The following is a 23624-nucleotide window of genomic DNA, read 5'->3' on the forward strand; positions in this document are numbered from 1 at the left end:
TCAGTCTTTATTATCAAGTTCTGTGAAATAATTCTGGTTTTCTTTCTCTTTGTAACTCTAGTGATAGTACATTTCAGATTATCTCTGTTTGCAAAGGAACAAGCCTAGGTTTGAATATTGTGGGAGGAATCAACAGAAATGAAGGACCTTTGGTATATATTCAAGAAATTATCCCTGGTGGTGACTGCCATAAGGTAAAGGCCTTTTTTCCCTTCCTTCCCCTTCAGACACCTGTATTTTTACCTTAATTGCTTTGGTATGCTACATCTGCATTCATATTTTAAATACAAAATGTGTTTGTGTTCCTCCTTGCCTTCTCTTTTAGCACAATTATCTCAGTGCACCGTAACATAGCTACATGGTAATGAAAATTTATTCATGAGTTCATTTGAGGTAAATGAGGATCTTATCCCTCAGCTTATGCATGACAAGGTACAAAAACAGCTTCTATAAGAGATTGCTTGATGCAAGGTAAAGCAGGAAGGATGGGACAGAGCTACAGATTGCACCTCTTTTTATTTTCTTGGACATTCAAAATATCATATTTCCTTGTGACTTAATTTAGATGGATCCTTGCAGTTGGAAATCATTATGTGGGCAAATTAGAGAAAAATATTCTAAAAGTGCAGACTAATAAAATGTATGAATTGGCATTGATTACTGTTTTAATTTGTGACAAATGCAGTATGTAAATCAGGGGGATTTGTCAGGGTAAAAAGTAAATAAATAATGTAATTGCCTGGTTCAGGTACACAGAACTGTTTATCCAAGTGTCTCCTCTGGCATCCTGATTAATTACAGTTATTTGGAAGTGTAGATAACCAGCCTTTGCCTCTGGCCCAGCAAGAGGGGAAGTGCTGAATTCATGAGCAGTGGGTTTTGTCCCCAGGCAGTTTATAACTATTTGTTACTGAATTTTTATACTCTGAGTTTAATCCTAAAATGCAATCTGGAAGATAAAAATGCAGTGTTTCTCAAAGACCTCTTTCAGTAGATAAATGGAAATCTTTCCTCTTTTATTTTATCCTATTTTTTTGTACCTTCTAAAGCATTTTTCTCGCTGTGAACATATAATTTAAAGCCTATCACACATAATCAATAAGCTGAGGCTAAGACATCCATTTCCATTAGGCTCTAATTTTAGCAATAATAGAGATAATTTCCCAGTACTGGATATCCTGTTTGGGAAGCATCTGCCACGTGAGGGCACCATTGGATATCTTAGAACATGCTGGATGAAAGCAAAATGAAAGATCTACAGCTTTAATCTTTAACCAAAACACTAAGTGACCAAAAAAAAGGTTTGAAACAACACTGCTAAAATCATGGTATGTGGGTGTTAAGTAAGTAAAATTTTACTGGTTTTGAGAAGGTATTTTACTTATTTCCTATGTGTCATCTTGTGTGCACAATTTTTTTTTCACTTAGATTAATTTTGTGTTTGATTTCTTCAGAGCTGAAGAGCAGAGACACGTCCTGTGTTACATGATGTGTATTACATTAGACAAATGTCATAACTCTGTAACCATAGGTGAATTGCATGAATTTCCAGTTGAATTGGTGAGGGCTCTGTTAAAATGCAAGTAAAGAAAGCTCTATCTGAGTGAGAAATCTAGCCTAGCATGTTTAAAGTCTTGTCTTGGAGTCTCTGGCACAGAAATGTGAGATGTTCTTGTGCTGGTAGAAAGTTTGCAATTAATTCAATAGAAGCACAAAGCTTACAATATTATTTCTGTCATGGTTTTGGCTAGTGAGTACTAATAGACCACTCTGGTTGTCTCATTAATATGGCCAGTGAGTGTCTGAAGAGTTGCATGTATTGCCATGAACATTTGCTTTTCAAATACAAATTAATCCAGCTCAGAGCTGAATTAATTAGTAAAGAAGCTTCCTAAAGTCAGATGGGTCAGTGCTGGAAAAATCCATTGTTTCATTCCTTGGTTTTGTTTGTTGTTTTTTTTTAACATAAATGTTTAGGTGGGTCCCAAGTTGTTTTTTATACAACTTCTGAGGTCTGTTTTCTCTGAAGAGTTTTTGTAATGACTGTTTTAATGGTGAGGGATGATTGTTTAATCTGTTTATTTCTGGAGGATTGTCAAGCACAGGCCGAATGCAGAGCAGTTATTGATATTTTTTGTCCTAATAGAACCAGGGGAATTGTGCAAGTGCTGTGACTACACAGTTCTTTCTGAATGTTAGCAATTAATATAAAGTTTGTGGATTTGGTTTGATATTTGTTATTTTAGGATGGCCGACTGAAACCCGGGGATCAGCTTGTGTCCATCAACAAAGAGTCCATGATTGGAGTCTCCTATGAAGAGGCAAAAAGTATAATCAACAGAACAAAGATGAGGTATCTGCTACTGTCAAACAGCCAACCATCCAAAATGGTTTAATAGATCATATTTATGATCAGATTAATGTGAAACGTGTTTTTGTGTGCTTAGAGGAAATGAGGGATACGAATTTTTAAAACTATTCAGTTGTAATATTATTTCATAGAAAATATTCATGTGCACTTTTTAGAACTGCAAAATTATGATGCTTTAACGTTGAAAAAAATTGCAATATTTGTCTTTGTAATGATGGGTAACAGAACATCCATTTAGAAAAATAATCAAATAAACCCACACATGGTGTTTGGAAACATGTAATTTTTGCAGAAGTATAATCTTATGAATAATATAAGTATACAACATGTTGAAACTTTTAAAATTTTTGTTCTAGGTTTGAGAATTTTTGGGAGATAGCTTTTATTAGGCAGAAAAACATACCCAGTCATCCACAGAATCTGCAGTATCCTTTCAGCCTCTTAACATCTTCTGTAGCACATGGAGAGCCACAGGCTGCAACACTTGGTCCTCTTCCCTCTCCTAGTGGGAGGCTGGGTTCAACATTCCCTCCAGATGCTGTGAGTGTATTTATTACTCCTCTTAAAACAAACTGAGCAAATGATTGTTTTTCTCCTAATTGTAATTGAGTTTCCATTTTATTAAGAAAATGACTGACTGTTTTCCTGCACAATATTGTCTTTGGAATATCAAAACTTTTGGAAAAACCATGTTGTATAACAGAAGAGTAAACCACACTGATGAGAGGAATTAGTTGACTTGGGGTAAGAAAACAAATTAAATAAATATTAACTGTGTTCTTAGATGCCAAGTTCTCCTTTACTGTTTCTCTGAAGTTTTGGAATTAGATATAAATAATTATGTATTTCAGAGATAAAACACTCCCTTCTTACTACATATGTGTGAGTACAGTACAGTCTCACACGTGCTCTGTGGTGATGAGATTTTTGCTTAAAGTCCTAGAAGTATGTGGGGTTTTCCCCCATTCTTTTGGCTAAGCAGGAATTGTTTTAGTTCATACAGCTCACCATTACTGTGAGGAAATAATGTTGACCACGAGAAGGAAGATTTTAAAACTAATGTTTCAATTTTTGAAAGCACATTTTCAGTTTATCATATTTTTAAAGCTAAATAAAGTATTGCCTTAGAAGAAGAAAGAATAAAATATTCTCAAATACAAAGTCAAAACAGGTGATTCTTAAATCTTCTTATATTTGTACTTAAAATCCTTGCCTATTTTCCTTTCCTATTAGGGATATAAACATTGAAGTGGGTTGCCTAGAGAGACTGTGCTATCTTAATCTGTGAAGATTTTCAAAACCCAAGGTTTTGATGAGGTCCCAATCTGATTTTTTCCAGTGCTTTTCCTTCTCACCAGCACCCCCTCTATGCCTTCTTGTTCTCCTGGGGTTGTTTTGATCTCCCCAGCCCTTTTTTTCTTCCCCCTTCCTTCCTGTCCCTTTTTTCATAAACCTGTATTTCTGGTTTGGCTTTAGAAATGGTATTTCATGACTTTTCATTTCCTCTCGTAGATGGAAACTGGAGTCAAGATGGGAGAGCAATCTCCAGTTACAGCTCTTGATAGCAATCCTGCTGATGTGTCTGTCACGGGTGAGTGCTGATTTCATTCCTGCCACCCTTTCCTTGTCCTTTCAATAACAGTCAAATGGAGCATAGTGAGACTCAGTAGTCTTTAAAAAAAAGGGAATATTGCACGGTTTTTATACTCCCAAATAAAGCACTGAGATCCATGGGTTTTTAGTAACTTCTGTCAAATATAACTTACATTGTCTCTAACAAACAGCTGAAACCAAACAAAAACGAGTGATCACAACATTTGCTGTACAGCAGTCATGATAATAGACTCACTAGAAACCAGATAATGAAGACTCACATATAGATCAAGATTAGGTTGCCATAGAAACTGTTCCTTCTTGATTTGATGAAATTCTGGGCATGTATGCTGCTTGCATGGTTTTTTTGCTTAAATCAGGGCAGCATATTGAAAGCATAGAATTAACATGCAGCCCTCTTAACAGCTTTTCAGTTAGCAAATACAATATATCATGTATATTTGTGTTTTAGAGTCATGACATTCAAACAAGATCAAGAGTCACTAATCACATCTCAAAATATCTATTTTGAAAACAACATTTAAGGAAAAACAGGGTTTGTGAAATGTGGTCAGAAGCAAATCTGAGCTGAACAATTGTAATTCCTGTGGGAAACAAACATGTTATATTTAGAAACAGTGAAAATGCAAGGGTGACACAATAATGGGAGTCCCCATTGGCACACTGATAGAACTGACTCTGTTCAGAGTCAGACCTGAATATTCTTTTTCTTCAGGCAGTAGCAATTAAGCAGAAGCTGAACTTCTCAATTTCATGTCTAACATACTGAGGCTGAGAGGAAGAACAAATACAGAGGATCTGATTCATTCCAGATGTCTCTCTACTGATGTTATTTAAATTGTACCTGCATTTATTATACTCCATATTAGATATTCAGATTTAAAATGAAATAGTTCCCATATTGCAAATCTGACCAGTTCATTCCCTTCCTTGAAGGGTGATCTGACCAAATGTAGGCTGTTGAAACTGCCAAAGTTTTAGTATTGAATATCCCTGGAGATTAATGATCACACAGTTTTTACATATTGGCCATGAAAAACACTACAACTGAATCAAAGGAACAAGACAAAAGTCTTATTTTTTAATATATTCAGAATATAAGACTCTTGGTTAATATAATTCAGTACACAGGAGCTTCTTTTTTTGAAGACACCAAGAAGGGCACAGTCTCTGAACACATCTGAAGAATACAGGGAGAAGAGCAGAAAGCACAAATACTTGCAGCTCCAGTTTGTACTGCTTCTTGTCATGTTTCTTTTTTTTCTTATTTACCAGCACATCTTTTGTCAAACCTGCCACTTCTTTCATGCTGCCCTTTTTCAAGGATAAACTTTCAAAGATAACCTTGAAAAATTAAAGCATCTCTTAGATGAGATACTCTTTTTTTTTTTTACCATTTTATGAAAAAAACAGCATAGTTTTGAGAAGTTTTTGCACAAACTCACACACTTTTTCATTCTGAGGTTTTTCATTCTGAGCTGAAGGGAAATTGAGCCAATTCCACCAAGGTTCTAGCCCACTGTCTTCAGACTTTAATATAGCATGTGAGAGGTGTTAATGTCAGAGATTTTCAAGATATTTTGGTTTATGCTTTTGGCATGTAAAGAGAATGTAAATTACTTTGAGCTTGGAAACAGATATGCTGTGAAACTAAAAAAATTCTAAAAAAAAGAATTCTCTGTGATTCCTTCTGTTCCTTTACAGAGAATCTCAAACTGCAAGATCCTTTACTTGTCAAACACCAGTTTTGATTTCAGTACCTTTTTAATTCATTAATGAAATTATTAAGACCTACGTTATATCTATAAATAAGGAATGCAAACAGTGAATTGTTTTTATTTGCATACATCTAAAATCCAAAGTGATAGTTCAAAAAACACATGTAAACTTGTGTTTCTGACTATAAGGGTAGGAGGGGCTGATGGGGGATGGCCTAATGGACAGGAGTTTTTGGAGAAGAGTTCCTTCCCAGGAGAAAATACTGAGGAGCCTGCAGAGTTCAGCCTAAGCTCCCTCCCATATTTGGGAACAGGCCATTCCCTCTCTTTCCCCAGTGTTTTCTAGATCATTCCATGTGCCAGTGGCAACTGTCACACTGAGGGTGTGTCTTGGAGGTCTCTCCTGGAATTCACAAGTGTGTTTCCCCTTCTGTTTCCTGAGTATCTGTGTATCTCTGAGAGAAGAGAAAATACCACAAGGAGAAGCCATATGCTTGATGGATCACTCAAAGCTATTCCTGGTTATTTTCTGTTAATTTGTTACTTGTCACTTTTTTATGCAAAAAAGAGTGGAAGTGATTGATGCCCATAACTTTTGTTGATTACAATTATGCCCTTTAAAAAAAGAAGTCAGTCTAAGGATTAACATGTATTTTTGGCAAGTGGGTATTTAGCTGGCATCTACTTGATTAGCAGAGCACCAGAGCAAATTTTTTTCAAAGCAATAGTTACCACTACATCATTACTACTTTATTTTTTTATTCCTTAGTTATTGCCCCCAGCCAGAATGATGATTATGAGCCCCAAGGAAAGAACTTGAGTATTCATCTCAAAACAGAAAAGCTGGAGAGGGTAAATACTAAAAATCTTCTGAGTTCTCCTTCCTCCCCCTTCATGATGCAGGTAAAACATCTGGACAGTATTTCTAGGCTGACAAACTTTCAAGTATAAATGGCACACAGAATTTTCTGTTTGGGTAGTTCGTTCATGTTGCAGGCCAATATTTCACTTTATGTATTGGGCAAATTACTGTTTTTGTTAATCTAATTACTGATTAACTCTTCTGGGAATCAGAACATCCCTCAGGATTTTTAAAGCAGTTATTAAGGACAAAGGGGTTTGCTTATTACACTCATCTGTATTCAAGGTTAAATAATATCTGAACATCTCTCAATTAGAAGGAAAAGTCACTGAGTGGCTCTGGAATAAAAGTGTTGTCAGTGAGAGTGTACCAGGATACAAAGGCTCTTTGAAGTGTAGCTCTTTAATTACTCCCCCATGTCCCTGCAGTCATTATCCTTAGTCCTTTCTTTTTTCACTCCAAAATAAGTTTTTTCCTTCCAGGCATTGAATTATCTTGGGATTCAGCTCACAGATGAACAGCAGCAAGCCCTAAGGCAGCAACTTCATAAAGATTCTAAAGGAACAGTGTCTTTTGGAGGTAATAATTTGTTAATTACCATAGAAAATAATGAAAAGTAGGAATACAGAAATTATAGATAATAACTACTAATATATTTCTTGTCACTATTGGGTTGCTGCTGCAAATAAAATTATATTTTGAGGCAAGAACTTTATTTTGCTATATAAAAATAAACTTGAAGTTCTACTTGAAACTAGGCAGTGCAAATCACAAATTTATTTTATTAAGAGCAGCCTTGGGAAAGTTTTATTTTGTGCTGACAAATCTTTATTTTTTTGTTCTGACAATAGGGAACTGTAATTTTTCCAGAAATTACTTGAGAGAGTTTTGATGGTTAAAGAAGCTTCTTGAAGCAAGTAGACGGATGGATCACTTAATTTTAGTATGTGGGAAGCAAGAACATTTCAACTGTTGCATACAGAAACAGATTTTCAGGGAGACCATCACAATTCTTCCAGCTAAACCTAATTCTGATGAGAATTAGTTGCATTTTGTGCTTGTAAAAATTTTGGTTGATGACACAGATAATTTAGAAATATTTTTCAGAGGCTGTGAGACATGATGGTTCTGATGCTAAAACTAATGGAAATTTCACTTTTCCTAAAGTCTAAGAAAAACACTAGTGTGTGAAAAGTAGTATTTTGCACTTAAACATCCAGAAAGATCTTCAGCAAGAAAGATACTGGATGTTCTATCAGATTTTATGTGGAGTAAACTGACCTTTATATTTCCACCTTTCTGTTGTAGAGTAGCAGAATTTTTTAAATCCAAAATGTACAGGTAATCCAAGCCATGTTGATTGTGCATTAGAGACTGTTTGTATTTAAAACTTTCAACTTGGTCAACATCAATTTTACCAAGCCTGTGTTGGGGGTTTAAAGGGCCTGAAAAGGAAACCATGAGCTCTGATCTAGCAGGAAATTTTTCCTTTTTTCTGTCTCCTCTGGTAAGCTCAGCTCCTTGGGAAGGGCAGGTGTGTGTGCCTGTTGTGCAGATTTATTTCATTTTTCACAGACACCAAATAGAGAATATCTCAGGTACTTAGAAGGTGAACTTCACACCGCTTTTGTTATTCTTTCTCCTTCACAATTTGATTTGAGGATATTTCATTCCACAATGTGTTTGGGCATTTTTATTCTTACCAGCTTTACCAGAACTTTCTCTTTGGAGATATCTCTCTGATTTTCTTTTTTTCCTGTAGAAAACTGCATTTATCAGAGTGGCTGTTCATGGTGATACTGGAAGTTGTGTTGCATCAGTGAGCTGTTACTAAACTGAACTTCCAGGCTACACCAACAAAATCTGAACTGTTTCTTTCCTAGATTTCATTGAAGTTTCAAGGAATCTGTTGTCTGTGCAATCAAATGCAGCTGATGATGGCCACAAATCTGAAACCTTTGGGATCAGTGAAGTTGCCAGCTTCCAGGACTCACAGGTAAAATATTGTGCCTGGTCAGTGTTCTAACAGCTGGGAGGAGATTATCAGAGAGTTTATTGTATGTAAAATAACTCCAAATCTTGGGCAGATGTTCAAAACAGCTCTGCACCATGGGGTTCTTTAAGCTAACCTAGTTCCTATGAAGCTTTTTTAAGCAGCCTAATTTGTAGAAAGCAATTAATGTAATTAAATTGTGGTTTGTTGTAAGTCTGGACAACACTGATTTGCTGAGGTTTCTTAATAGAATTTGGATTGCTACAACCTGTGTGAGTGAGAAACAATTACTGGGCCCAGTGATTTGAACTACTGCTACAGTGAAAATCATTTTATTCTAGAGGTGACTTTTAAAAATAGCATCTTTAGTATATGAATACTAAAATTAAATGCCTTATTATTTAAAATATTAAAATATTGATGTATTCTTGATACTTTTAAAAACACTTTATTAATCCATTTTAAAAGGGAAAGTAATTGTTCATTTGGAAGATAAGTTGTTTAAAATTTTATTAAACATTTTTAGCATTTTCATATCTATAAATCATCCTAAAATTAAGACTTTCTTCTAGTTTTATTAAGAAGAACTTTTAATATAAGATGTTAAAAATTATGGAAGACACACTTAGCAATCCATTCCAACCATATATATTTGTATACACACAGTTTGTAACCTGTGATTCCTTGGAAGATGATGTGGAAAAACTTAAGAAAGAAAGAAATGAAGCTTTAAAAGAAGTGAGCAAATTAAAGGTAACACTTATTTTTTATTTGCTTTAAATTATTCAAGAGACTAGGGGGGTTTTTTTTTGAGTGTGTATAGAAATTTACTGGTTTTTTTTTTTTTTAATTTCATGTGCAGTTTTTCATAGATAAAGAAAATAACAGTGCAAACAGTCCTAATCATGTTTGATGATTGCTTACAATGTATTTGTGGAGACAGTGAATTTTAGCCATTATACTCTATGCTAACACATTTTATAATCTGGTCTATAGAGAAATGAGACTAAGCAGACATTTCACAGAAGTGAATTTGGAGAAATTACTGATTAGCATGGCAATTTTATTTAAAAATGGGTGATGCAAGTAACTGCAGAGTCTGAGCGTGTGCTGATACTTCTGAAAGGAATCAGAACTGGAGGATAAATTAATCTGTGTGGAAAATTAATACATATTTTCCCAGCCATTACAAAATTCCCAAGTCCTAAAGCAATAAATATTATTTCTTAATACCCCAGGTTGCTGCCACATTCCCATGGCACAGTGATTCTTCTCCTGAGAGCTTTGTACTGAAATGAAAAGCCCCATTTACATTGAACACAGTGAATACTGGCTAGGTGTCCCTAAATTGCTGATGTGGAGAACTGACAGTGATCAACCTGTAATTAACTGCTTTATTTCTTACACACTTCTACACTACTGAACATTTCTATTCCAGAAATGTTCAGTAAATAATTCTAAAATGCTCAAGAAACCTAAACAGCATTGATGAACTCACAGAAAAGTTAGGTTTTAGAGATGGTTTTATCACAGGGTTTATAAAAGCTGTTGATAGAAGTTAAGTATTGTTATCTGTAGTTTTGAAAGAGCTAATTGCTTTAGGACCAAAACTCTTTCTCTTTCAAACTTATTTCTTATTCTTTTTTCTTTTAAATAGGAAGAATTGTCTGAATCTGTGAACTTACAGAAGCAATTAGCAGAGCAGCTACAAGTAGTCAAGCAAGTATGTTGAACTCTCTAAAATTTAAAAATTTTTAATTGTTTTTTGTGGGAGGGAAAAAGGAGCACTTCTTTTCTTAGTGCTCATACAGACTATACTTTCACACTGATTTCAACACCAAGGTGGTTTTTGTGTTACTACAGAGCTTTTAATTAAAGGTGGAGAATTGATTCTTCAGTTTTTAGAGCAGTAATCTATTTCTCTGCTATTGAATTGAGATAGGAACCCTGAGACCAGCTGGATCAATGAAGTGGGATAATAATATAGTAGAACCTTTCTAGTGTTAAGTGTTTTTTGAGTAGATTTTGCTATTCTTAGGCAACAGTTGCCTAATTTACAGTCCTAACATTAACTACTTTATATGTCAACCAAGTGTGAAAAAATTATCAGGAAAAAAAGTTGTAGTCAGGATTTTCTGAGGAAAGTCTTGTTTCTGCTTCCAAATCTATCTATAATTATGAGCCAATAAATCAGAGTATTTGACTTCCTTGTGTCTCTTAAAGGAAATTCCCAATTAAATGTAATTCTCATGTCATTTATAGCCTGGATTCAAAACCAAAGAACTTTCCTGTTCCCTCTTCCTCCTGAACACCCTGTCAGCTTTTCCTTCTAATGAGCTGGCTGATTTCTTTCCCTCCTGCACTGCTGCACCTATTCTTTGCGGGTTTCTCATGTCAGATGTCATGTAAAAATGCAAGATAAAGTTTAAAAATCCCCTGTATTAAGATTAGCTTTATATTTTGCTCATAAGATTTGTTGAACACCTTCCTTATCACGTTTTATTCCTTGAATATACGAGACCTTGCTTGGAAGCTTTTTCCATTAATGTTGTTTCCTCCTGTACACTGTGGGAAATAAATTGGATTATCTTCTGGATAAAATTTAACTGGAAGATTGTTCCAGTAATGCACTTGAAGTTCCCATTCTCTAATGGGTTGACTGTGTTGTTCTAGACCAGAACACTTGTTCAGTGTATTAGTCCAGACTAAAGCTGTAACAGAGTACAATCCCTAGTACAAACCTTCTTTTCCTGGGAAGGCAGCCTTGGACAGGGCTGGTTTAAGATGTTTTAAGTGGCAGCAGTGCCCATTTGCCACCACTCGAGGTCCTCCCACTTTTATTTTTCTCAGGTACTGTCAGAGGGTGGTAAAATTCAGTTTTGCCCTGCAAATCTTCCAGGGATAAATACTGATTTTCTAGTAGGCATTGAAAGGGTTCCAGGTCATGAAGTGAAAGAGAAATACTAAATTATATATAATTATAGCATTGTGTGATCTATTTTAGGAGATAAAAGTGGGCTTTTAATGGACATTTTCTTCTGTTTATACTTGGTGCATGTTCAAGTGTTTTAAATAATATTATTATAGATGTATTTCTGTTGTTTAAAATCAATATTGGCACTGAGATTCATGGTGATGCTACTTATAGTATAAGTTGCCATTTAACTTAGGATGTGCATTCCTGCTTGAGCTGGTTAGTGAAAGGAGTTAATGAGTACATTATTGAACCGTAATGGCCTGATTAAAAGTAACAAACAACCAAAGTAAAAAACAAAACCCAATTTAAGTCTGTGCTTAAGGTCTTCTGACTTCAGCATAATTTAAACATTTTTTTAAGTGACTGCTTTCCTGAAAAACCAAAGTTTTAAATGAGGATTTAGATTACCAATCATATATTGCGGTATATTTTGTGGTATTTCTCTTTTCTACTAATTGTGAATTGCAGAGATTACAGATTAATTAAGACGCGGGTTAATTCTGGTTAATGAACATGCTTTGTTAGTACCAATTCATTAAACAGTGCTTGACTCAGTAGCGAACAGCATGAATGAACTGTTAAGATTGGAAATGCTGTTAAGCTTGCAGTGAGGTAGTAATTCTTTTCTAACATTGGTATGAGACAATTAAAATTCATTAATTGATCTGGTTTTGCTTTGAAGTTGTGATGTAGCACCATATCTTTGGGGCTTCCTTGAAATCATATGTAAGCTGAAATTGGCACAAAACACAGAAAGGAACTTCTGAGTACCTGAAGTCTTGCCAAGAGCAAGAATGTGAAATCCGTAATGATGTCTTCTGTCTTCCTGGAGGAGTTGGACTGGGTCCTGTGCTGCCTGAGAGTCCTGGGGTGTTTCAGCCTGAATGATCCCTTCTCTGCTACAGCTTTTTCTGCTGGAGCACTCAGCTGAACATAGGAAGTGGGAGAGGTTGTGAAGATAAGACACTGTTTGTGGTATCCCAAACTCCTGGACTAGTTTCATGGGGCTGAGATTTGCTACACTTATAAGGTCTACACAAAATAAGGGCTTTGAATGACTGCTACTTTGGAAGCAGTAGCTAATCTACTTCACCCTGCCTGAAAGAAGTGTTTGGTTTATTTCATTAGGTTTTTTTTATTTCAATACATAGTAAACATATTCAAAGTTCTTTTAAAGGATTATTTCAATATACTATTTTTTGTAGAATTAATCAACAAGCATGATTGATTTGTAACTACATTTTTCATGTGGTTTAAAAGAATACCTTAGTTCTGGTGTTTGTGGTGGCTGGAATAAAACTTGGATAAAACCTCCTGACACTCAAATTTATCCAAGGAATAAATAGAACCTGGCTTAGGAAGAAACCTGTACCTTGAAATTGCTTTTTTAAGGATTCAACTTCTTTCCTCCAGCTGTTAGTTCCTTATTGGTAGTAGTGGCTTCATACCAGATCAGGACAATGGGTCCCATAAGGTGTTTATATAAATGAAATATTAGCAGCTGCAGATCCCCTGTTTCTTGTGTCGTAGAATTCTAGATTGGTTTGGGTTGGCAAGGACCTTGAAGCTCATCTCATTCCACCCCCCTGCCATGGAGAGAGACACCCTCCACTATCCCAGGTTGCTCCAAGCCGTGTCCAGCCTGGCCTTGGACAATTTTTTCAACATCTGAGTGGGACAAGAGCTCATGTTGCTGAAGTGGGTATTAGCCATCAATTCTTCACTGGTGGGGCCCCCTTACCTGCCAGGTGAGAGAACCCACTGTCCCCACAGTGCCAATTCCAGTAACTGGAGAATGGAAAAATCTGATGGAATCATATCCCTTTGTGCCCCTCTGCTCCAGCAAACAGCTCTGGTGTGTCAGTTTTACTAACTCAGTTGTAGTGTGTGTAATTGTTTCATTGTAATGTAGGAAGCCATTGTTCCTTAATTATTCCTTTAGGTCTTTCACTGTTGAAATCTGGTCATACTTAGTCTGCTATTACAGAGAAATTAATATTCAACAACTGGAGTTCTGAAAAAACAATGGAGGAGTAAAGGCAATTCTGGATTATAAGAGATTAAACCTTTATCTCAAGGATGTCTTCTTTCAAAATGAAGACCTCCCTTTTCATAATAGCAATTTTCTCTTCACTTTTCTCATGTCAGTTTATTTAAATAATTCCTAAGTGTGGGTTTTTAAGATGCCACCCTTTTTCAAGGCCTCTGTGTTCATTTATATTAGTCAAACTTAACGTCAGAGCATCTTTTCACTTTTGTCTCCAAGAGTCTTTTTCCCACCTCCAGCCTGTTTCCCAAGGATGCCTTTGCTGCTGAAGGCTCCCAACTCATCCTCTGTAGCAGGGCCCAGCTCTTGCTGTTGACTCATTTTGTTTCTTACAGTGGCAAGAAAATGCCCTCCCCAAAGGCAGTAATTTGACCCCTACTTCTGTAGGTTGATAACTTCTTAGAAGTCCCTGTGTTCCCTGAATTGTTTCTAGGAAAAAGGAGTGCCAGGAGCAGCTTGCAGGAGGGGTGATTGCTGTGCTTTCAGGGAGTGGGGGCAGTAATGACCCTCACACTGCTCTTAGTGCTATAACACAACTGTGACAGCAGCGTGAGGAAAAACACACCCAGAGCAATAAGCTTGGGATGGGTCTGTGTTTCCAGGTGCAGGTGGTCCTTGTGGAGTTCACCAAATGCTTCCAAAGGAGAAAAGAAAATCATTCCACTTGCTGTCAAATTAAAGGTCACTAAAATGGATCTTTTGGTGCTCGTGCCCTGTTACAGAAATCTCTAAATTATACAACACCACTGTCACCTGTGTTCACTAATGGTGTTGCTGTTCTGCATGTGTGGTTGCTTCCACTGCTCTATTTTCTGGGAGACCAGGATGTCCCTGGCCATCATCCAAATTGCTATTATATTGCAAAGTTGAGGAAGCTGATGTACTGGTTTATGTCTCTGAGATTAGCTGGTTTTTGACCCAGAATATATTGTCTATTAAGACTAACAGTGTAGAGGTTAAAAGTCATATGAAGCTGAGATTGGTAGAGCATTTTACAGAAAGAAAAAAAAATTATCACAAAATACAGGAAAACCTGACTTGAAGGATATTGATTGTACAGGACAAATGCTTCTATGTTAGGAAAGAATACAATCTGCATTTTTAAGTTTAACTGACCTCTCTAGACATTTCTATTATGACACCTTTTATATGCAATTTCTTCCACAAAACAGGAAGATCTGGCCATCTAGGTTTTTTAGAAACTGCAATTTCAAACCTAGCTTTAGAAGGTTATTTCCTCCATGGTAAAGAGTCATTGTGTGTTTCTCCTCTATGGGAGGAGAAACACCCACCTGTTTTCCCTCTAGTTCTGTTCCCAACCAGGATATAATTATAATTATAAGATTGAATAGGTAGACCAGGAATAGAATATTCACCTCAGTATCCTTAATTGAGCAATTTCTACTAAAAACTTCCAGCTCTGTGAATTTGTGTATTGAAATCTGATAACCTGAATTATTCAGAAAACTGATATTAAGTGACTTTTCCTACAGATTAACAGCTGAGGGAAAAGATGGTTCAGTGATTTTGGTGCCAGTGAGCCTGTACATTTTGTGTGAGCAGTTTGTTTGTTTTATTCCTAGATTAGTGTAAACTTACCTGTTGTACAGACCTTTAATTTGGCTTTCTAATTTATTAATTTGTTAACATCAATTAATAATCAGTCCCCAGATGAACTGAGCAATATCTTTCTTGAAAGGAGATTTTGCAACATTCAGGGATTAAGTTAGCTGAATTAAAAGCTAGCAGTTTCTGATTTTCTGGTTTCTGTACGTTATTTATATATAAGTTTTATCCAACACTCTTCTCTGATGATCCAGGCTATTAGGAGCATCATAGGACCAGGGACAAGGCAGAAAAAGAGATTTTATTTAAAAGCACTGATTCTGAAAAGAGTGTGGACTGAATGACTTGCATTAATAGTCCATCTACATGATGTGTGAGCTTTGACTAGAGTGTGAATTCAGGCAATAAAAATGAAATTAAGTAGCATCTCATTAAGGTACTTCTTTGGTGTGGAAGCAATGGGACAGATCAACAGCATCTGATGCATTTCAAGAAAACCTTTCATTCAAGTAGATTTTCAGTAATTATAGAACTTGTTATTTAATTTATTAGCAAAAATACATCTCTGTATTTACCTGGTTTCCATTTGCACATCATAATGTTAAAAATTAGCAATTAAGCCCCCTAACCATGAACACTGAGGGGTAGCCCTGATGCCAACTGCAGTACTTGTGAGCTAAATCTGCTCCATTTTTGGTAGCTGGAGTTGTAACTTCTTCACTGCATTGTGTGATCTGCAGGAAGCCAAGGCAGCTGTGGAGGAGACGAGAGCCCTGCGCAGCAGAATTCACCTCGCAGAGGCTGCCCAGAGGCAGGCCCGGGGCATGGAGATGGACTATGAGGAGGTGATCCGCCTCTTAGAGGCTGAAATTGGAGAGCTGAAGGCTCAGCTCGCTGAGCATTCTGGCCAAAATAAAGTAAGCAAAGCCTGTCAGAGTTACCATGGTTTCCTTGCTGTTGTCATGTATCTGGTTTTCATTTTCTTTTCATCTGCTTTTCTAAAGTAGGTCACTGTTTGTCTTTTATTATTCAATAACTGGGATGATGTGGAGTGAAGCGGGTAATGTGAAGTGTGCGAGGCTTCCTTTATCCAAACATCTTTGGGCTGGAGAACCAGGAACTCCTAGCATATGTGGGTTATAGGTCAGAATGGCACATCTCAAGCTTTAAGCATGGAATAGTTTCTAGGCTGCAGATATATTGTCTTTAAAGACTACAACTTGCATATATTTGTATGCTTTTGTACTCATGTGAAAATGGCCTTCAGGTTTATATTTCTGTTAGGCAAATAACAAACATGTAAAGTCCAGTCCTGTTAAAAGTTAATTTAAATTTAATCAATGTTACTAATCCTGCAAAAAAAAAAAAAAATAATATTGAGCCTTATATTTTAAGTCTACTTCATCTCCAGTGAGGCATTTCAGAATAGGCTAAGAAATAAAGTATTTGATGCACTTCAAATTTTTTTTCATGCTCCTGACCTGTGTTTTAGACACAGTTTGAACAAGTGCAAGCAGGTTGGCATTTGTGAGGTTACCTTGTTTTTCTCATGAAAAATGAATGTGCATATGACCTGGTGAAGAAGAACTACTGACATGTTGCCTTGTTTCATCTTGAGAATTACTTCAATATTTCAAGATATTAGAAGGTAAAGTCAAGCTCTGGGGTAAACAAGCTTGCAGAGAACAGCTTAGGAAGTCCCTGTGGCTCCCAGGAGGAATTCCAATTATCTGATTGTGAGTGATAAGGTGAATCACACCCTGGATGTTCTTTCTGAACATCTGGGTGAGATGCTTCATCTTTTATGTCAGGTATTCTTGCATCACTGTTTGTTTTCTAAGACTTCTATAAATAGCCAAATTTTAAGAAATTCATTGAGTGTTGGTTGATTTATTGGAGGTTTGTTCCAGAGATTCTAGCTTTAAGTTCCTGAAATTCTGACTGAATACTACAGTATCTATGTGGAGATTTGTATCTCTGCATTGCTTATCCAAAAGAAACAATATCAAGTAGATGCCAACACCATTTTATAGCCTTTTGTCCCATCCTGCTGTAAAAGGGGAGTCAGTTACAGTAAATCTCCCCCTAAAACATATTCACTAAATGGAATATAACATATGTTGAGGCATAAATAAAAATCAGATTGGTCTCTCTCACTTGTTTAGTGTGATAGAGTGAGTTCTTTCACCAGCTTCTTCTCCAGAGTGGATAATGAAATTACCAAAAAAATTCTTGATGTTCAGTGGGATGATGATTCTGCTGTTTTGTACAGTGTATACAAACAAATCATTTGATTCCAGTAAAGTTAGTAAGTGGGTTGTGGTGATTATTTTGTAAGGGTTTTAGAGTAGGTTGTGGGCATTCTACTCTACTCATTAGAGTAGAATGATCACCTGCAGTGTGATGAAAAAGTTTATTTTTAATTAGAGTGCTTTTTCTGTATTTTGGAGAGATCTTTCTAGATCTTGTGTCCAGCAGACAGCTGTGCTAAACAGACATGTCCAGGTACATGTGAGGACTTTATTCATGGTCCTGTCGCAGGAGCAGTGCAGGAACTCTAATGGACTCCAGAGCCTCCAGAGCTGGGTCTGACAGGGCTCACCTCTGTACTGAAGGAGGGAGGGATGCATAGCACTGATCAATAGGTTATACAAGTGCATGCAGAGACATCCTAGGGGTCATTTCCTCCAAGATGTGCCATAATTACTGCGTTGGCCAGAGGCTGTGTGGATGCAAACTCGGGGACTGAGTTTGTTCTGGTTGTTTATGCACCCTGCTGAGATAGGATCACCATAAGGTTGGTATTTTTGATCCATTCATCTTAATTTTCAGCCCTATCCCTGTTGTTATCTTCAACTTTTAATTTACCTTTCTGTCATTTGCCAAAATCTGTTGCAGTTTGGAGCTGATTTGCCAGCTGCTCAGGCATTCCAGTTTTATGTTTTACAGAAATGTAGAAAAGAGCGTGTTAAACATTCCAAACACTCTGTTCACACTATGTCTCTGTGTGATCCATGGGAGGAAAATTATTAGAATAAAAGCTTTAAAATACTTTTCCCAGGAGAACATTCATGATTTGAGAAAGAGGGTTACAGTGCTTGACTGCCAGCTGCGGAAATCGGAGTCGGCCAGGAAGACCTTTGAGGTGGCCACTGAAAAATTGCTACAATTTGTAGAGGTAACTTTGCCTTTCATTTCTAACAATATCATATTTGGAAAAGGTTTGCGTTGATGTTTGTGAGGAATGAGCATAGTAAAATGGCTACAAACCAGTTTGCAGAGGTCCTTTCATCCCTAGAAAATACATATCCCTAGATGATGTGTAAGTGTGCAGATCCATTCAGAGGTTTACATAATCTTTGTGTTTTGCTATACTGGACAAATGAAAATTATCAGATAATTTTTACCACCTAAACTCTCACAATTTCTATGAAACTCTTCAGAAGAAAAAGGCAGAAATCTAATAGTTGATAATTCTTTGGCATGTTATGAAACAACAAAAAAGTGATGTTGTTATATTTACTTTGTTTAAAGGGGTTATAATATTTTGGTTTTTACTTTTGCACTTCTAGCTGGGAGACACTAGACTCTTTAATTGCAAATCAAGTCCCCCACCCCCAAACAGAACATCAAGCTATAAGGTATTAACTTTTTGACTGTGTTGATTTATAAACTGTTAACTTCTTGACTATGACCAACAGGTTGTGCATGAAATACTTTCAGATAACTCTACTTCCTCAACAATTTTAAGGTAATGAAATGGCTACATTAATAATGCAAAACTCTACTATTGTTTCCAAGTCTCAAAAAACTGCCTTGTAGCTGTGTTTTTCTATACTTTTGCTGTATAGTTCTGTATGTAATTTTATTGAGGGAGAGGGAATGACATGAATTATAAATTAGGCTTTCAGGATACAGCTTCATTAAAAACCTCTGAATTAAATTAAAACAGTTAGTAATTACATAGCTATGATTGTCTGGATGTTTCCATAAATTAATTATAATGTACTAAGGATTAGTTAAAATGCAAGGAGCCTTAACAGTGAGTTTTAATTTTTTTTTAGATTTTTTTAGGTGATTTTGCATCACAATGAATACAATAGCATATCAATAAATTGATAAAATGTATATCCATTAACACTTTGTTACTTTTCTTGTTTCAAAAGCTGCTGGGAATATTCAAGAAGATTTAAGCAGCCTTTGGTCCTTCAGAAAATTGGCATGATTGTGCCTATATATCACAGATAGCATTTCATTAATATTTATGTAACAGTAAAATAGTTCCATTTCTTTCCTGCATTTTTTTTCAATACAGCTCTCAAGAAAATCAAATGTATTTAACTGAAGTGAACTGGAGCTTTATTTCAAAATACCTAGACAGGCTCAGACCAGCAGGATATCGTAGACAGTCAGTGAGATTCAGTTCCCATTGGCACTGCACACAGCAATGATGTTGTCTGTTTTATGAAGTTCACAGAATTTGTTTTAGTGAATGGATTAATTATCAAATGTCAGCCAAGGTGACAAACTGATTCAGATGGCAGAGAAGATAAGAGTTGGGTCCCATGAAGCAGTGTCCCTGCTTAAATGCTGCTATGAAAATTCCATTCAGGTTCCCTTCCTGACACCCTCTGAGTCCCTGACACTGCATGTTGAGTTCTGAATGTTATTTGAATTGAACTTTGCAAACACCTTCATTGTTCAGCCAGGACTGCTGCTGGGGCAAACTCACTGATTTGGGAGCATGAATCTTTTTTTGCTCATACACTGAGAACAAAACCACTTTAGAAAAACAAGTTTACCTTATTAAAAGTAGCAGTTTCCTTTATCATATTACAAATAAACATTTATTTTTTTATTATCTTAGTGACAGGAGAACATTGTCCACTAAAGCGCTTCTGGCTCGGCTGGGAAGGGTCGGACCTACTGCCACAGCAGCTCTTGCAGCAGAAGCCAGGGACCTTGCCAAGTCCATCCGGGCCATTTTGGAAGTTGATTGTGAGTGAGTGTGTCCATCTCTGTGTGCTTTGAAATCTGGTATCAGTTCATCAGCCAAGAAGATGGATAATTGTATTTAAAATTGAATGTGAACTGGCTGAATAAATCATTCCTAGCATGGAAGGACAGAGCAGGTTCAGTGTCAGCTCAGGCTGCGTCTTCATCAAACTATAATTAGAATATAAAGTTATTCCAGAGTGCATTTCTTCACAGGAAAACTTAAAGCGCAAAATTAATGCCAAAGTGAGGAATATGAAGATTATCAGAAACATGTAAAACTAGCAGCATTTCATTACTTTAATACTCTATTTTTCATACTGGAATATATACAGAATGTTATTCTGCTGGATTTACATAAAGATGTATCAAAGTGTTTTAATGAAGATGTTGTTGCTGTAGGGAGTGAATGCAGGCAGCAGTTCCATTTGGAAATATCCATGTATGTCCTCAGGTCATGAACAGAAATCTGTTCCCACTGGTGAAAATGATGGTAGTTCATGAGAGTGACTGTCACAAACTGCATCAATTGAAAATCTAAGAAACAGGTTCGAATTATCATATAATTCCTGGTTCAGATCATTGAAATGATTGTGTATTTTGATGGTGTTTGCCTGTAGTTGAGCAGGCATGTCAGTTCTAATCCATTTTTGATTTACAAAAATGGAACAGAAATGGTACATCGCAGGATGTTTGGGAAAGGTCATTAATTTTGGTTGTCCATAATTATTGTATCAAATATTTGAATAGCTTTGACTGTTCAGGAATTAATTTAGAAAGAGACTAAAAGAGTTAAGAAAATAAGATATGAGAAATAGTTTTTTGACGTTATTTATGAAACATTAATTTATTACTCATTCTGTGGCAAAGAAAGCAAAATAAGAAGATAAAATTTGTTCAGAAGTGTCCATAATATTAGAGTTACTGGTGGAGTGAAAAGAATAACAGTGACCAGGAGAGGAGATAATTGGTTTTCCACCAATGACGGTAATAGTTCTGTCACACTGAATTGGTCTTATTATGCTACACAGGAAATTGTGCAGAGAAAACTTTTGGTTCTAAATGCAGCTGAATTCTAACACATGGTTGTGTCAAACATAATAGGTAGAATACATGTTAGAAAGCTCTGGAGCCACAGCAGGGATCCATTTTGTGAACCTGAGAATTAAAAATAGGTCTGCAGAGAAGGATTTAAAGATTGAACGTCATCTTTCAGAGTTCATTCTGATTTGGAGAGCATTACAGATAGATTTGGGCTCTGACAAGCTTGGATATGAGATTAAAGCTTTAAACCTCACTGGTTTTTTTCTCCCTCTCCCTCCAAAGAAAGTAGTTAAGGCAAAGGAACTATGTAATAGCATTCTGTCTGCAGTGCTCTCTGCCAGCTTCTCACTAAAACTTCATGTGATTTGAAGTTTTCTTGCAGATGGACTGTCACAGAAAGGGGGCTCTTGTGTATGTGGCATTTCATAAATATCATCCATCAAAGAGAAAAGTGTAATAGAGACTACAGTGCAGACTGAAGGTTTCCTTTTCCAGGAAGGTGTCCACAGCATAATAATTTGTTACTGAATTCTTAGAGAGAGAACTGGAGTTAATATTTTTGAGGTTGCTCATTGGATCAGAATGTCTGGCTGGGAAACCTTTGTGATACATTTTACCTTCTAAATAGAGCTTCTCTTTCATTATTTGCTTCATTCTTGTAAATATGAAGTACAGGAGCCCCAGCCAAAATTCCTCTTTGATTCATTTACAGTACATGTGAAACAGAGTCTGGGTGCCAAGAAAAGGTTGTAGAGTGTTTTTCCAACAGAAAACTGCTTCCTTTGTAAAAAAAATCTTCCTTGACAACCAGGTCAAAATTACATATTTACAAGTTATCCACACAAACTATACCCTTCCTCTGTAATAGCCTGAGGGACATTTTGCCTGAGGGAAGAGGCTTGAAGAAGCTCAGTGTATTCCTGAAAATCTTCAAGAACATGTTGCCTTGAGATACTGCTGCAGATCAGCTTTCAGCTCTGCAGGCTGAGTGACAGCTCTGTGAAGGCATTTGGGTGATTCTTCAAGCGAAGACTCTGGAAAAAAAAAAAATAGCAGCTCATTTTCCAGGGCTTACTGCTTCAGGATCCTCCAGATCCCAAAATGCAAATAATGAAGTAATAAACAGAATAATCAAGCTCATCCCTTGAAAGAGCCATTCTTCATCTTCTTTAAAGACTGTAAGCTCTTTTTAGAAACCAAGCCTTGAGAGGCCATTCTGCTTTACAGAATGTGAGCATCTCCTGAACACTTGAGATTACTTCCATCATCATACAGAGGATAATAATGCCTCAGTGAAGAACTGCAGCATTTAAAAGTAGTTGCTGGCTGCACTTAGTAGACCATATGGTGCAAATCATGCTAAAAAGAATAGAGATAGCATTTTCTTCTTTTCTATTACAAATTTAGAAAAGGAATACACTGGGTACTGGTGATGGCCAAAATCTGATTAACCCTGGAACATACTTATCTCCTCATCAAAGAGCAGGCAATCAGCATTTCCAAATGGGCACTCGTATAACACAGCTTTCAATGTCCTCCCTCTGCCTCTGACACTTCTGTCCAAAAATACAATCTTGCTGTAATTGACACAATCCCAACCTTCCACATCCAGGAAGTGCTCTGAAGCCAGGTTCTCCACTCACTGGGAGCTCAGGCACTGAATTTTGAGCTGTTTATCCCATCATGTTCCTGTAATGTGCTCTCAGTCTGGAATCTGACACATGGCAATCAATGGGTTTTAAATCCTGAATTATCCCCAAACTCCCTTTCCTTGGACTAAACCCACATTTGTTGAGTGTGAGTGAGGAATGACATTCTTTTCACTTAACTGGCCTTACTGGGGGGTGTTGTTACAGGGCCCAGGAACTAGACCCTGCTTATTTAATTTGGTGTCTGAGAATCAGAACATTACAGTAATTATGGACAAGCAGAGAAGCCAGAAAAGCTGACACTAATAAGGACAGAATAATTTTAGACCCTGATCAAATCAGAAAATGCATTTAAATGTCAGTTATGAACAAGTTGCATGCTGATTTATTGGTGATTGAATATGCATGTTAATCCCCATGTTTCACAGCAAGGAAAAACACAATGCAGTGTCTAAAGCTTGTATTTCAAGACAGTTCTTTAATGTGACCTAGATTTCAGAACTCTGTTGTTGCTGCTAGAAAAGCAGATTATTCTCTCTCCATTCACTTACCTTTAATGAGAAAAGATGAGTCAGCTTTTGAATAGGCATTGCCTGTCCTGACTTCCAAATCAAAACATTTTAATAATGAAAAACAAGTGATATTATTATATCTTAAAATACAGATGACCTAACAAGATTAGTGCAGTCTCATTAGGATAATTTCCAGCATTTTTAATCTCTGAAAAAAAACCAAAACCTTCATTAAAAGTCTATGGACTTGTTTCATTCAGACTGTGACCCGTCCAT

At 36.5% G+C, this 23624-nt stretch overlaps 1 protein-coding gene across 14 annotated transcripts in view; it reads left to right on the forward strand.

Annotated features, from left to right (window-relative positions):
• Positions 1-23624, forward strand: part of STXBP4 (syntaxin binding protein 4) — a 61609-nt gene that overhangs the window by 15271 nt on the left and 22714 nt on the right. For 11 of the 14 annotated variants that reach the window (XM_072937181.1, XM_072937185.1, XM_072937182.1 and 8 more), the window contains 13 exons: positions 62-194; positions 2247-2353; positions 2728-2911; positions 3884-3962; positions 6473-6606; positions 7048-7144; positions 8449-8561; positions 9225-9311; positions 10216-10281; positions 15889-16065; positions 18210-18326; positions 18850-18899; positions 20016-20146. In XM_072937181.1, coding sequence (XP_072793282.1) covers positions 62-194; positions 2247-2353; positions 2728-2911; positions 3884-3962; positions 6473-6606; positions 7048-7144; positions 8449-8561; positions 9225-9311; positions 10216-10281; positions 15889-16065; positions 18210-18326; positions 18850-18899; positions 20016-20146 — 1475 coding nt within the window. Of the gene's footprint in view, positions 1-61; positions 195-2246; positions 2354-2727; positions 2912-3883; positions 3963-6472; positions 6607-7047; positions 7145-8448; positions 8562-9224; positions 9312-10215; positions 10282-15888; positions 16066-18209; positions 18327-18720; positions 18790-18849; positions 18900-20015; positions 20153-23624 lie in introns of those variants that run through there. The other 3 variants (XM_072937176.1, XM_072937187.1, XM_072937179.1) reach the window with 2 other exon arrangements.

This window comes from Taeniopygia guttata, chromosome 18, assembly GCF_048771995.1.
Source record: "Taeniopygia guttata chromosome 18, bTaeGut7.mat, whole genome shotgun sequence".
Taxonomy (NCBI): Eukaryota; Metazoa; Chordata; class Aves; order Passeriformes; family Estrildidae; genus Taeniopygia; species Taeniopygia guttata.